Below are 14,449 nucleotides of genomic sequence, written 5' to 3'. Positions count from 1 at the left end.
GCTCAGGGCCCCCTCTCTTGTTGTCCTTTGGGGTGCATAGTGCTGCCACAAATACCAAAAAGCTGGAGCTTGTGCATGGGATATTAGTAGGTGGGGGTAAGGGGTACTGAAAATTATGTTTTCTGCAGTCTAGCGAAGAAATTTGGGGTTTTCAACTGTGAACATGGAAATGTGAGGGCCTTAGAACAGAGAAACTGCCTACAAAGGTTTCAATCCCAAGATAATAACTAAATGTTCTCAATATAATTTCAGAAATTGGGAGCAAAGACCACCACTGGGAGTATCTGGGGGCTGGGAATGAGCAGTTCAGTTAGCTGAATCTAAAGAATTGCTCATACATACTACTGCCAAAAACAGAAAATGATCACTGGATGCAGTGAGCAATGACTGAAGCTACATCTGGGAAAGGCACTGATAAGTCAATCTGGGTTTTATGAACTTAGGTGATCCCTAACAATTCGTCAAGTTCTCAAAACAGGCCACCTTTGATGCTATGCTATGAGTCTATCATGCAACCTGGCAAAGGGTTTGAGTTATCAAGTCTTTAACCTCCAATTTTCCTGACTTCCTATTTGCTCTTTTTTGGAACCAGAAACCGTTAATTCTACGGCTTTAGTACTAGCATTACCGATAGTAATTTGTCACCCACAGTGCCAGCAGCCTATATGGACACTGGTTCATATCTTGGCTACACTACTTTCCATCCAGCTCTTTGTTAATAGCCTGGGAAGCACCAAAGAAACTATCTACATTTGAAGGACACCAGAAAGACTTGACCTATACCTTTTCTCAAGCTCCAATTGTTTGTTTTCTTTCTTAATTCAAGCAGGAGAGAGAAATTAGAAATCTCACTTTTAGTGCAAGTGAAAGCATCTCATTATGTACAATTCTTATTCAGGCTTATTCCCTACTTTCTCATATTGATTTGCACATGTCCTATCATTTTTCACATCAGCTACCTTGAACATGAGGACACTTTCGTATTTGATTTTAGGACTCTACTACTTAACAGAATCCCAAGTGAACGAAAAGAAGACAATGGAAATACTAACAACCTGGAGGGTGCAAGATCTTTATCTCAGCCACTACATTCAAACTGAAAAAGAAAAATATAAAAAGGGTAGGAAGACTATGAAGATGGAACTGCATCAACCAAACACAACACAATCAAAAGCATTGTCTTTCATCTGAGTGGCAGTCAAGTTAGTGAAATTGCTCATTCTCTCTTCAAGTCATTAGTTTAATAAATTAAGAACCCTTCAAATAAGGTGATGTGTTTAAAAAATAGAAAAATATTTGGTAGTGTAATCAAGTAAAATATCTAATTCAAGTCATATATGGTCAAGCTAACAGGTAAAATAGGGGCTGGAATATTTTTCTGACTCCCTTCTTTGTGCTAGACTCTGCTGTGCCTTTTACCACACTAACAGCTAAACCGCGTATATAGAAATGTATGTGGTCATTAAAAAGAGAGAAAAGAGGAAGAAACATAATAGAAACAAATTTAGAGTACTCGAAACAGAAGTACTTTCCTAACAGTTTTTTTCTTTACTAATTCTGTAAATATATAGTAGTTCTAGTGCAACAAATAATTGGATTAATCAATTGTATGGAAACAAATCATATTACATCAGACTTCTGTAGTGTCTAAAGTGATAGGAAATCTCAGGGTACCAAGGACACACAGATACATGTACTATGCCTGGATAACTTGCTAGGAGACCCAAACTGAACCTAGAAAGAACTGCTCTTTCTTTATCTTAGGCCAACAGCTAATTTTTAGTCCTCATCTGATAGATCACAAACAGAAATATGAAGCCTATCAAAATGACACCATCTCCCACTGGGATTTCAGAATTGTTCCTGAACTGTGTTGTCAGGTTTCCCAGTTGGCAGCGCTGGCTATTTCTGCCCCTCAGTCTCCTCTTTTTCCTGCCCATGGAGATCAATGCCACCCTCCTGATCACCATCTGGCTGCTTAAATATCTTGACTGTGGTAAATACTGCTTAAATGAACATGAGAGTACACAAAGATTACCAATATATCAGTTTCCTTAATTTCTTTGGATATATAGACAAAGGGAGAGAGTGATGGATCACATGGTTATTCTATTTTTAGTTTTCATCTGAATTTTCAATTTATTTTTCAAGTTTGCTAATTTATGTTCCCACCAGTAGTAGGCAATGATTTTATTTCCTCCACATTCCTCCACATAGCCTTTGCTAAAGAGATTTATTTTACTTATTGGATTTCAGAGCTATAGACAGAAAGAGAGAAAGAGAAATATAACTTCCATTAATTGATTCATTCTGCAAATAGCCTCAATGGCTGGGGCTGGGCCTGCTGAAAGCAGGAGCCATGAGTTTCATCTGGGTCATGCACACAAGCTGCAGGGGCCAAGCACTTGGATGATCTTATGCTGCTTTTCCCAGGTCACCATCAGGGAGCTGTAACAAAAGTGGAGCACTTAGAACTCAAACCAGTACCCATGTGTGATATTGGTGGTGCAGGTGGAGGATTACCTTACTATGCCATCACACTCATGTCCGTGATTCTGGCATCACAGGTGGTGGCTTTCCTCTATGGTACGATGCTGACCACCACCCCTACATCACTAGCCTTGTTGATAAAACCATTCTCAAAGGCAGGTAATATTGTGGGTTTTAATTAAATTTCTTTCATGGTGAGAGATGTTGAACATTTTTTTGATATTTATTATTTTATTTAATCTTTCTTTTACTTATTTCACATATTTCATGATACAGATTTAGGAGCATAGTGATACTTCCCATCCTTCCCTCCCTGCTCAGCCTCCTCATTTCTTATTATTTTCATTTAAAATTTCTTGTAAAAAGATTCATTTTGATTTGTTTGAAAGGGAGAGTTATAAAGAGAAGAGAGAGGGAGAGGCAGAGATCTTCCATCCACTGGTTCACTTCCCTCGATGTCCACAATGGCCAGGATCGGATCATGCTGCAGGCAGGAACTAAGGGCTTCATCTGGTCTCCTAGATGAGTTTCAGGGGTGGCAGCACTTGGACCATCCTCCACTGCCTTCCCAGGTGCATGATCAGGGAGCTGGGCTGGAAGTGGAGCAGCTGGGACTTGAACCGGCTCCCGTTCTGGATGTCAGTGTTGCAGACTGTGGCTTAACCTGCTGCATCACAAAGTCCATCTCCTTTTAAATTTTTAGAAATGCATTCTTTTAGTCCACTTCACTATTACAGGGTTACCACTCCATTAGATACAGATTTCAATAAATAGCAAGTATCTATTATTCATTCATGTTTCTTTGATAAATATCTGTGTCCATTTTAAAATTAAAATATTTATTTTCTTGCTATCAAGTTGTTTGAGTGTTTTATATATCTTGAACATTGGCCATTTATCAGATGTTTGTTTGCAAATATTGTTTCTTTACTCTGTCCATCATAATAATTAAAATAGAAGCTATTTGGTTTGAAGCAATCTTTTTAGTATAGTTCTCTCTCCCACAACATCTTTTTTTTTTTTTGCTCTGTGTTTTCATCTCAAGAAAATCATTGTCTTGGAGCATTTCTCTCTGTTTTCTAGTAGTAACTTTATATTGGTACTACAATAAGATGAAAAGCATAAATTTTGAAAAATATTATAGGTGAATTTCAGTTTTTTTTAGCAGAAAAATAAGTCAATTCTATCTTGTTGTAACAGATCTGAACAGCATCACATTTGGGATATTAAGAAGGACAGGGAATTAATTTAGAAAAAGCAACTAGCAGAGCAGCAGGAATTTGCCAAAATTATAAATGATAAACGTGAAGTTTATGGTGATGTTGGGGTGCATAAATATGAAGTCACAGATTATTTTCTGGAGGTGCATTTTTATGAAAGTCGGAATGTCAGAGAGGGGGAGAGAGATTTGCCAACAACAGGGAGTGTTTGTTCACTGTTTAAATGGCTATGACAATCAAGTATGACCCAGGCTGAAGCCAAGAGCCAACAGCTCCATCCTCGTTTCCCATATTTGGTAAAGAGCCCAAATACTTGGACCACTTTCTGCTGCCTTCCCAAGCACATTAGCAGAGACTTGGGCTAGAGAACAAGCGGCTGAGTGCTAGAACAGACACTCTGTTTGGGGGCCTGTGCTGTGACTTAACCAGGTACCACAACTCTGGCCCGAGGGTTTTGCATTCTTTTATCACCTGTGCTTGGATGTCAGCTGCACTGAAAAGGAAAAGAAACTTTTAGTGAGGTACTTGTTTTGACCAAAGAGAAGTCACTTGGTTAGGAGTGAATTAACTGATTTATAAAAACTATGTTCTAATAATATGTAAATATCTAATCCACAGAACTGAGTCATGCTCAACTTTTTTATCTTTACATAAATATTTCAACTCCCTTATCAGTGCAGAAAAGAGCTGTTTAAACTGCACCTGTATCTTGTTTTTTTTAATAGCTGAGTAGTATTCCGTGGAGTAGATGAACCATAGCTTTCTTAGCCAGTTTTCTGCTGATGGGCATTTCGGTTGTTTCCACGTTCTTTGTGGCCAAGTGGGCCCAACTGGAAATCTGGCACTCAGAGCGGTTCTGATGGAGAAGCCCGGGCAACTCCTCTGGCAGGACACAGACCCTGCAGGTAAGCGCAAGAAACATGGAAGGAAATAGCCCAGAATAGGCCAAGGAAAGTTTCCCACTGACACACATTTGGCAAGGGTTGGGAGCAGACCAGACAACCCAGCAACTGCAACCACCAGTTGATCTGGGCCCTGTGCTTGCCAGCACATAAAAGAATCTGGTCTGAGAACAACTTAGACAAAATTTCTTTGGGGATCCCCCCTATCGAACCTCCGGACTCAGAACCCTATCAAAAGACAGGAAGTCTTTTGGACAAGTCAATCAACCACCTCAGCTATATGTTGGCAGTGAAATACCAGAGAGACTCTATGATGGACTATGTCAATTAGTAGACTCTTCAACGACCTCATCATGCTTGGAGTGGTGAGAGTGGCAGCAATTCGGAACTGTTGAACTATCAAAACCATTTAAGCAAGACCCTCAGAGCATGCCCCACATCCAGGACTTGGGGTGGGTTGGAGACTGGGTGGGGCTTCTCCCTTAAAATCCCCTTTTACATCAGATATATTAAGGAAATAATACGGAACTAATTGTCTTGCCCATCTTCCTGTAGTGCTTGAACCTTTTTGCCTTAATTATGTCAAGATTGTCTAAAAATAAATTAAAAATTGGCCCGGCATGGTGGCACAGTAGTTAAGGTCCTCCCCTTGCATGCCCGGGATCCCATATGGGCGCCGGTTCTATCCCAGCAGCCCCGCTTCCCTTCCAGCTCCCTGCCTGTGGCCCGGGAAAGCAGTCAAGGACGGCCCAAAGCCATGGGACCCTGCACCCGCATGGGAGACCCGGAAGAGGCTCCTGGCTTAGTATAGGCCATTGCAGCCTCTTGGGGAGTGAATCAGCAGATGGAAGATCTTCCCCTCTGTCTCTCCTCTCTGTATATCCGCCTTTCCAATAAAAAAAAAAATAAAAATAAATCTTTTTAAAAAATAAATTAAAAATAATTTGGGCTTAAAAAAAGGTTTTTCTTTCTAGCTTATAGTATCTCCCTACTGATCTTAGTTACGTGACTTTTTCAGTAAACAATATATTTAATTTTCTTGTCTCATCTATAGTAAACCACTGCATAGCAGGTAGTTGAAGAAGAAAAAAATTTGTTCAGGATCAGTGTAATTGTAGTAGCCTGCTGTTTAGATGGGACTGTCTGGCCCTTTTCTTTTGTGCAGTAGCACTGGGCCCATCCGTAATAGATACAGTGGGGAGAATCGAGAGAAGGCAACTTGATGGGCAAGTTCTGTGTTTCTGAGAACTTAGTAACACAGCCCTATTCACTTTTGCTGTGAGGTATGCACTGGGGACACAGCAGTGCTGGCCGCAGATAACACCGGAACTAAATCGCAGCCAAGGCTGGGATTTCAAGCAATGTTACAGTGAAACTGACAGTACATGAAGAGGCTGCTTTGTAGCTCCCAGCCATCATAGCTTTATTGTTTCTACATCTCCATGAGTTTCTAATCAGTGACCTTTACATGCGCCTATGAATCCACTGACTTCTTGTACTTACAGCCTGATAAATACTGATGCACGTCTGTCATCAATTCAATACTCACTCTTTGGTGTTTATTCTAACATAGCCCAATCACTGGAAAATTTAAATTTTTCTCTGATTATAAAATAATACAGCCACATCCTAAAATCCAAGTTATATAATATTGCATGTTATTTTAAATCTGTTCAATCCTAGTCATCAGAAATTACTAATGCAAACAGCATGTCGGGTATTTTCATTTATGCTTTTCAATGTATTCAGCTGGATTGTGTGTATAGCTAGGCTGATAAATTTTGTGAAGATGATATGATAATGTATCAGCTTCATTTGTTGTAATAAATTTTTTATTCCTTTCTACACCTTTACACCAGCCTACTTGTTCCACAGTCTACAATTCTTGGTATGCTTTATTGTCCGGTCAGGAACGGCTGTCCCTTAGGAACACTGGGCTACTGCCAAAATACACACACTGCCGTGAGCCCCACCCACCTTCTTTGTGCCTAGCTGATCTCGGGGTGATCTATCCCAGGCACTCCCCAAGGGTCCCTGAGGAGCCGAGACAGAAGTGGGATTCTTGGAACCTGACCTGACATGCTGTGGAAACGAAATGCATCTTTAGGCTCTTTGTGCCATCGATGAAAATGTTTCCTACAGACACACCAAAGGCCTGGAGGAGGGGTGTTGTAGCCAAAGAGAAGCTGGTTTTCTTCCCCTTCCAAGGAAGCATCTCCTGGGTTTTGTGGCCTAGTCATTGTCCTAGTCTTACCTCCATGTTTTGAGAATTTTTTAACTCAAATTGTAGATAGTTGCTTCTCTTTCTTCATTTCTTTTTTGTTTCTTCCTCTTTTCTTGATATTTCTGATTAATATATGACATTTATACCTGTACTTTGTGTGCATTTATGCAATATTTCAACACATGTATACTGTATAAACTGATATAAACTGATATATTCTGTATAAACTGATCAAAATATGTAATTAGCCTTTTCATTTCCCTTTTTTTTTTTCAATGTTTGTAACCCATGACCTCCTTCTCTCTAATTCTTCACACAGGAATGATACATTGTTGGAAACTGTGAGAAGACTTCAAAATTCAGTACAAAATGTATTTTTGCCTGTGGATGGTTACTTGTTGAACTTCACCTGAGGGAGACTAAGCCAGGGATCTTACACTGCACAATTTGCTGATGTCATTCCTAACCACTGTAACTCTGAGATCCTTTAAGTTCCTTTCTCTTCTTCGTCTTTAGTGTTGCTCAGGTTGTTCAGTGTTACAAGGAAAAACAGCAGTGACCTGGGAACACTCACCTTATTTTTAATACAAATACTTCTTAATGTCTCCATTTTAATGGCTATGAAGTATTTGATAAATAGGCACCACATCAGGCTAAAATATTTTCCTAAACTTTCAGAAACATTTTAAAATTACAAGTAGGTATAACATTTTAAGATTTTTCTCCATTGGTAAAGGTAATCATATAATCTACACCAACACATTAAAATCATAATTATGTTTACCTGATTTGATATTAAAATTATTAGTTTTCCTAGAATGAAACCTTATTGATAAAAAAAAGTCATTTGGTTCATTATTCTGCTAGAATAATATTTTATTTGAATTTTTACTCATAAATTTTAAAGGCCAATATCTTAAAACTATTTTTTAACAATTTAATTATTTTTACTTGAAACACAGATTTACAGAGAAGAGACAGAGAGAAATCTTTCCCATCCCCCCACCCCCCACCCCCGGTTGACTTCCTAACAGCCACAACAGCCAGAGATGAGCTGATCTGAGCCAGGAGCTTGGGTACAGGGCCTCAGGGCTTTAGCTCATCCTCTGTTGCTCTGCCAGGTGATAAGCAGGGAGCTGGATGGGAAGTGGAGAAGCCAGGTCATAAACTGGTATGGGATCCTGGCACTTAGGATTTAGCCATTGAGCCATTACACTGGGCACCCCCCAGACCACTTTTTTGAAAATCTAATTAGATATTTATCTATTTATTTGAAAGGCAGAGAAAGAGGAAAGGCAAGAGAAAGAGAGAGAGAATCTTCCAACCACTGGTTTACTTCCCCGCCAGCCCAAAGTCAAGAGCCAGAAACTCTATCATGTTTTCATCCATAAGTGGTAAGGAACCAGGTACTTGAACCATCTTCCACTTCTTTCATCAGTATGTCCACAATGTATTAGAGCTCTTGTTGGGAAAACAACTTTGATTAAGCTTAAACTTTCTAATGGTTACTGGTATATTAGGGCATCATCACTTAAAATTATTGACACTTTTATATTTTTACAGATTTTCAAATTCATTTGTATAAAAACAATTCCAAAAATTAGGTATAATTTTATTATTTTATTATTATTTTGACATTGCTTTTACCCATTTCCATCTCAGATCTTTCTCCCATGATATGCCACAGAATAGATTTCTCAACCATGGAAAGGTTATCAGGACACTTTAATCTTGTAATAGATGATCTTTATGGTCAGAGCTGACTGCTGACAAGTTAAAGATGTATTCCTCTCCATGCCCAACCCTTGCAGAAGGAAATTGCCTCATCTAAATTTTTGCTCCTTCCATTGGGCAACCCTCACTCTGTGGTGAGACAAACACGTTTCAATCTGGAAAACTGAAAGATCATCTCAGAGTTTATTGTGGTATCATGTGAGTTATTCTAGCTTTGTTTGTGCAAATTTTTAATAGTTTCCTCATTTGCATGTTATGACCAGTACTTTGTTGAATGCTTAAGGGATCTCTCTAAATCTTTTAAATTGTTTTTACATTTAGTTGCCTCAGGAGTACTAGTCACCTTGACTTCCCCAACTCCCACATCTTGCTCCTTAAAACAAGATTGAAATACTTCGCTGAGTTTGCTTTTTCCTTGACATGACCAGGAATCTTGAAAGAAAGAGAGAGAGAGAGAGAGAGAGAGAGAGAGAGAGGAAGAAAGAAAGAGAGGAAGAAAGAAAGAGAGAGAGAGAGAGAGAAAGAAAGAAAGAGAGGAAGAAAGAAAGAAAGAAAGAAAGAAAGAAAGAAAGAAAGAAAGAAAGAAAGAAAGAAAGAAAGAAAGAAAGAAAGAAAGAAAGAAAGAAAGAAAGAAAGGAAGAAAGAGAGAAAGGAAGGAAGGAAGGAAGGAAGGAAGGAAGGAAGGAAGGAAGGAAGGAAAGAAAGAAACTGAACAATCTCTCTACAGTGAAGATTCATCTTTGTTTCTTGTCTTTCGTGTACGGCAGTCCATTACCTGACATCCATTGCCTTAAGAATTTTTACTTCATATTTTGTCCATTTTTTAGTTGTTTCAAGCTAAAGGGTAAACTAGCCCCTTTGATTCTATTCTGATAAGCTGAAGTCATTCCTGAGTACACAAAATCCCAACTCCCCTCTCCACTCTGGCCTCATAGTTGGATCTGCAGTGGCATAAGCTCCATCCTTCCCCATTAGTTAGAGGAGATCTGTTTCACAGCCTTAGAAGGACTGTGCACACAGCGAAGGGAATGCACCTCTAAGGGCTCTGAGGTCAGGGTGATTTCAAGCCTCCAAAGCAAATTGAAGAAATTTCAAAAAAACAAATTTTACATCTGGGAAAGAGCAATATTGTCCATCAAATTGAGAGCATCAAATGAGATGCATTTCATTTAGGACCTTCAAGATTAGAATTGAACTCGGATGTTTTCCTTAAGTGAAGATTCTACCAAGCTTTCTTTCTTGCAACCAGATGCCCAAAATTAATATGGATGTCTTAAAGAAGACCATGTGCCTACTAACCTTTTATCACAAAAAAAAGACATTGACATCACCAGGACATCAGGTCAATCATGTCATTCTGGAGGTCCCAGTTTCCATCTTCAGTAATCAGAAGTTATGCCAGTGTTCTCTGAATTCCTTGGTGGCACTGATCAGCCTCACAGAAAAGCTTGCATACAACCTTGAAAATTTGGTCATCCATCTCTTCTCATCTCCTCCATACATTAAATGCATAGCAAAATCTACTAATTCTTTGAAGAAATTACTTTAAAGTATCTTCTATTTTGTCATACTCTTTAAAATCAAATTAATCAAGCAGTCCCCACCACTCACTAAGCTCTTGTTATACTCTAACACCATATAATACATACATATCTATCCATTACTTGTAATTTGCCATTCAAGAAGCATTTTATGCAAGAAAGATCATCTTTGATGAAATATTAATTTCAAATGTCTATGATTTAGCTATTAATAGAGTGGCCTTTGGGGTTACTTTATGGAATTTTGCAAATAAGTTTCAGTTTATGACTAGGAAGGCTCTGAACCTTCAATTTCCTATTATCTATGTAAACAATGACACCATTGCCTCTAACTACATAATAAGTTTTCACCTATTTTTATTAGATTGTGACTGTCTTAATTTCCAGACCATTTGGGACAAGGTTTTGAGTATAAATAACATCTCCAATACCACCACAGTTGATTTTACCACTGACTATACTATTGGTCTTCTCTTTTTCCACCTCTAATTCCTTATGGATCTTCATGTCCTGGCCTTTCCAAAAGAATGCGTAAGGCTTATGCTGGGCATAGGTTGACAAAATTGTCATTATTACTACTAACGCTATTATTTTGTGAAAGATACCTGAGCTGATCAGCAAAAGGTGGTGATGATATCCCTCAGTTTTGTATCTCCTCCTGGATCCTTCTTGATCTGAAGGAGATCAGTCTAGAAAAAAAAAGCCTGTGGGCAGCAGCAGATTCACAAAAATGACCCAGACATCACAACCTGAGGTGCACAGCAAAGAGCTGATTGGAGGAAAGTGTGTTGTGAATTGGAGAAACTCAAGAGTTCAACAGAATTGATGCTCCACCAGTCATTACAGACATTTGTATTTCTTCCTAAATTTTTTTCTAAAGTATAAAGTGGAAACATAATTCTACCATACATAATTCTTGTGAAGATGAAATGATTTGAATATATAAATATCAAGACACAAAATTAGACCCCTAAGGACATTGGTTTACAAATTCAGCAAATCAACTTCAGTTAGGTACTAAGGAGTCCACACTAATTCCTGACACTGGAAGAACAAAAGTGGGTCCAAAACACTCAGTATGTGAGCATTCATGTTGTATCTGAACCCCAGATCCCAAAATAGAAACAGAGGAAACAGTGTAACTGGTGTCTCTATAGATCATCCCTTCCACATAGTTAAAGCCCCTTCTGCAGTAACTTCTGAAATCCCTGCTTTAACTCTTGCGTACGAAAACCATACACAATAGGATTCAGTGCAGGGGGAATAAGGTGATGCAGGACATTGAGCAGGATCAGGATATCCATGGGGACACTCTTTCTGGCCACATTCGTCAACACCACCACCAGCAGGATGGTGCTGAAGAAGAGAATGAGTATGAAGTGGGAGCCGCATGTGCTCAGGGCCTTCATTGCAGCCCCCTCAGACTTGAACCTAAGCACAGCCCGTAAAATGAAGGTGTAGGAGAGGAAGATGAGGATGAAATCAGATCCCAGCAAGGTCCAACCAATCACAAGCTGGTAGATTCTGTTAAGGGTGAAATTATCACAGGAAAGCCTGGACACAGACATGTTGCTACAGATGCAATTCTCGATGACATTTTTTCCACAGTAATGAAGCTGAGCAGAGAGAATGGGAACAGGTGAAAGCAACAAAACGTTTCGAACCACAACAAAGACACTAGCCTTGGCCACAAATTGATCAGTGATGATGGATGGGTATTGTAGTGGATAACAGATGGCCACATAGCGGTCATAGGCCATGACCATGAATGTGCAGGACTCCATGGGAAGAAAACTATTCATGATGAACATCTGGAGGAAGCAGGCAGAAAAGCTGATGGGCCTGAGGTCAAACCAGAAGATGGCCAGGACCTTGGGGATGACAGTGAGGCAAAGCACAACGTCCAGCAGGGAAAGGAGGCTCAGCAGGTAGTACAAGGGCTCATGCAGAGAGGCCTCCAGCAGGATGGTGATCAGGAGGGTGGCATTGGCCCCCATGGCCAGGAGGAAGAGGAGGCTGAGGGGCAGGGACAGCCAGTGCTGCCAACTCTGGTAGTTAGGGAAGCAGATAAGCAGGAATTCAGAGACTGCAGCAGTGTCATTGCTGGATAGTGTCATGAGATAAATCCTAAACTGAGGAAATTTCACCTGTGTATGGAACACACAGAAATTGGATCAATTTTAAAAAGATAGAGCTGAAAAATATTCCTCCAGCACATTGACATCCTGAAGTTGATGACTATATGCAAGACAAATCACAACGGAAAGCAAAATTCAATGAATATCGACATGAACAGAAGCCTTAGAAATGATTTCTGAAGTTAATTTGGAACATACACACCAGTACTAAGTTAGGCAAAAGGGAAATAATTTGAACATGTTACAAAACTTCAAAAAAGTTTCTACATGATGCTGACAAATTGACTAACTTTGGTTCCATGGGCCTGGGAAACTTGGTTTACAGAGTCATCTAGAATTCACAAACATTCCATAGGGTGTTTCTAACCATGGACTCTTTTAGTAAGTAATGCTGACACACACAGTGATAAAGATTCATCTTTAACTCACCTTTGATGTTACACCTAAATTAACCTGAGATTAAAAACTTTATCATATACTCCCAAGCCTATTATAAACTAGAAGAAAATAAAGATTGATTAAATATGAAGAGGACAAGGGCCTGGCGATGCACCCTAGCAGCTAAAGTCCTTGCCTTATACATGCCAGGATTCCATATATGTAAATAAGGAAACAAGTCCTTAAGCAAACAGTTACTATTACCATTTAAATACATCTAATTTTCTTTTCTTTACTTTCCCACTGCTGTTCCTAATGTTCAAGATGACCTGAGACCTAGAGGTTGCTAGAAAAAAAGTAAGGGAAACATTTTAAAATGTTGGAGTGCGCAACGATGTCTTAGGAAAGACTCCCTCCGCACAGGAAACAAAAACAAAAGTAGACAAATACGATTTTTTCCAAACCAGAAGATTCACACATCAAGGAAAACAATCAATGAAGTGAAGATACAGCCAACAGAATGAAGGCGGGGGAGGGGGAGAATCCCCAAGCTACTAATTCAGAACAACAACAAAAATACATAAAATATTAAGTTTATAATGATTAGGAAGGCTGGCATGGTAGACTAGTAGGTATAGACCTCGCCTTCTATGTACCAGGTTCTCATGTGGGTGCTAGTTCCTATCCTTGCTGCCCACTTTCTGTCCACTCCTGCTTGTTGCCTGGAAAAAAAGAAATAGGTGGGCCAAAGGCTTGGGACCCTGCATCCCCTTGGGAGACCTATAGGAAACTCCTGACTCCAAGGGTTAGGTCAGCTCTACTCTGGCCCTGGAGGACTTTTGGGGAGTGAATCAGTGGATGGAGAATATTTCTTTTTCTCCTACTCTCTGTAAATCTTCCTTTCCAATAAAAATAACTAAATCCTAAAAGAGATTATGAAATAAATGCTATGATTCTGAGTTTGCAATTGGTTCCAAACCTCCCACCAAAAAATTAAAACAACACAGAAAAACATTAATTAGCCTGCAAGGCAGAATTCGACAGGAGACTCAGGCCAAAACCACCACCACAAAGCAGTGGCTGAGTCCTTGACTTCTCCTGGCCCAGGAGCAACCATCCCCTCAGGGTGAGTAGCCATGAGGGAAGCCTGGGAGCTGGATTAACGTCCAGCTCTACCCTGCCACCAAAAGCTGGCGGCAGGACAAGTCAGGGTGGATTCCGAACTTGGGGCTGGGGGCGGTCTCAAATCCCATACAGGGTGGCACTTGTGGGAGGTGCCCCTGCCAGGCAGAATCCAACTGGGGATTCAAGCCAAAGCCACCACCGCAAGGCCGTGGCTGAGTCCTTGGCTTTGGGCAGCCAGTGCAATTATTGTTGCCAGGCTCTGCCTGCTGGCCGCCCAGCAGTGAGCTCTGGGGTTTTTATGATAAGAAATAGCTGCCATGAATAAGGCCAGCTTTAGTGTAGGTGAGACATGAATTCCTTGCGATTCCCAGGAACAGGGACATGAAACTTTAGGGCAAGCGTGGAACTGACACCTCAAGGTTTGAAGGGGAGAATCCATAAGTCTATTTGAGCCAGACTGAATCACCAGCCAAATTAGGAATCCTGAGGATGGCTATTAGCATAGAGTTCACTGACTGCCACACACCAGTCCACACCAAAGCTATGCATGGGGCCCTGTCTAGCTGGGGACCATAACTTGACTGGGTGATGGAACAGTGGACTGGTCACATTCGGTCAAGACACCTACCAGCACGCAAGAGAATTTGGTCCAGGGGTAAACTCTATGGGGGAAGTGTGGGCCTAACCCTGTGGAAAT

At 40.1% G+C, this 14,449-nt stretch overlaps 1 protein-coding gene across 1 annotated transcript; it reads right to left on the bottom strand.

Annotated features, from left to right (window-relative positions):
• Positions 1–11,286: 11,286 nt before the first annotated feature.
• LOC121145479 (olfactory receptor 56A1) lies at positions 11,287–12,228 on the bottom strand. The gene has a single exon (XM_040964352.1). The coding sequence runs from the start codon at positions 12,226–12,228 to the stop codon at positions 11,287–11,289; it is 942 nt and encodes a 313-aa protein (XP_040820286.1).
• Between the last annotated feature and the right edge of the window lie 2,221 nt (positions 12,229–14,449).

Source organism: Ochotona curzoniae, unplaced genomic scaffold (assembly GCF_017591425.1).
Source record: "Ochotona curzoniae isolate NIBS_2020 unplaced genomic scaffold, NIBS_Ocur_1.0 scaffold_3223, whole genome shotgun sequence".
Classification (NCBI taxonomy): Eukaryota; Metazoa; Chordata; class Mammalia; order Lagomorpha; family Ochotonidae; genus Ochotona; species Ochotona curzoniae.
Note: the sequence above shows the minus strand (reverse complement) of the source record. Positions and strands in the feature narration are given on the sequence as shown.

What these genes read in the sequence shown, in the direction of transcription:
- LOC121145479 (XM_040964352.1), bottom strand. Translation starts at nt 12,228, where the DNA reads ATGACACTATCCAGCAATGACACTGCTGCAGTCTCTGAATTCCTGCTT.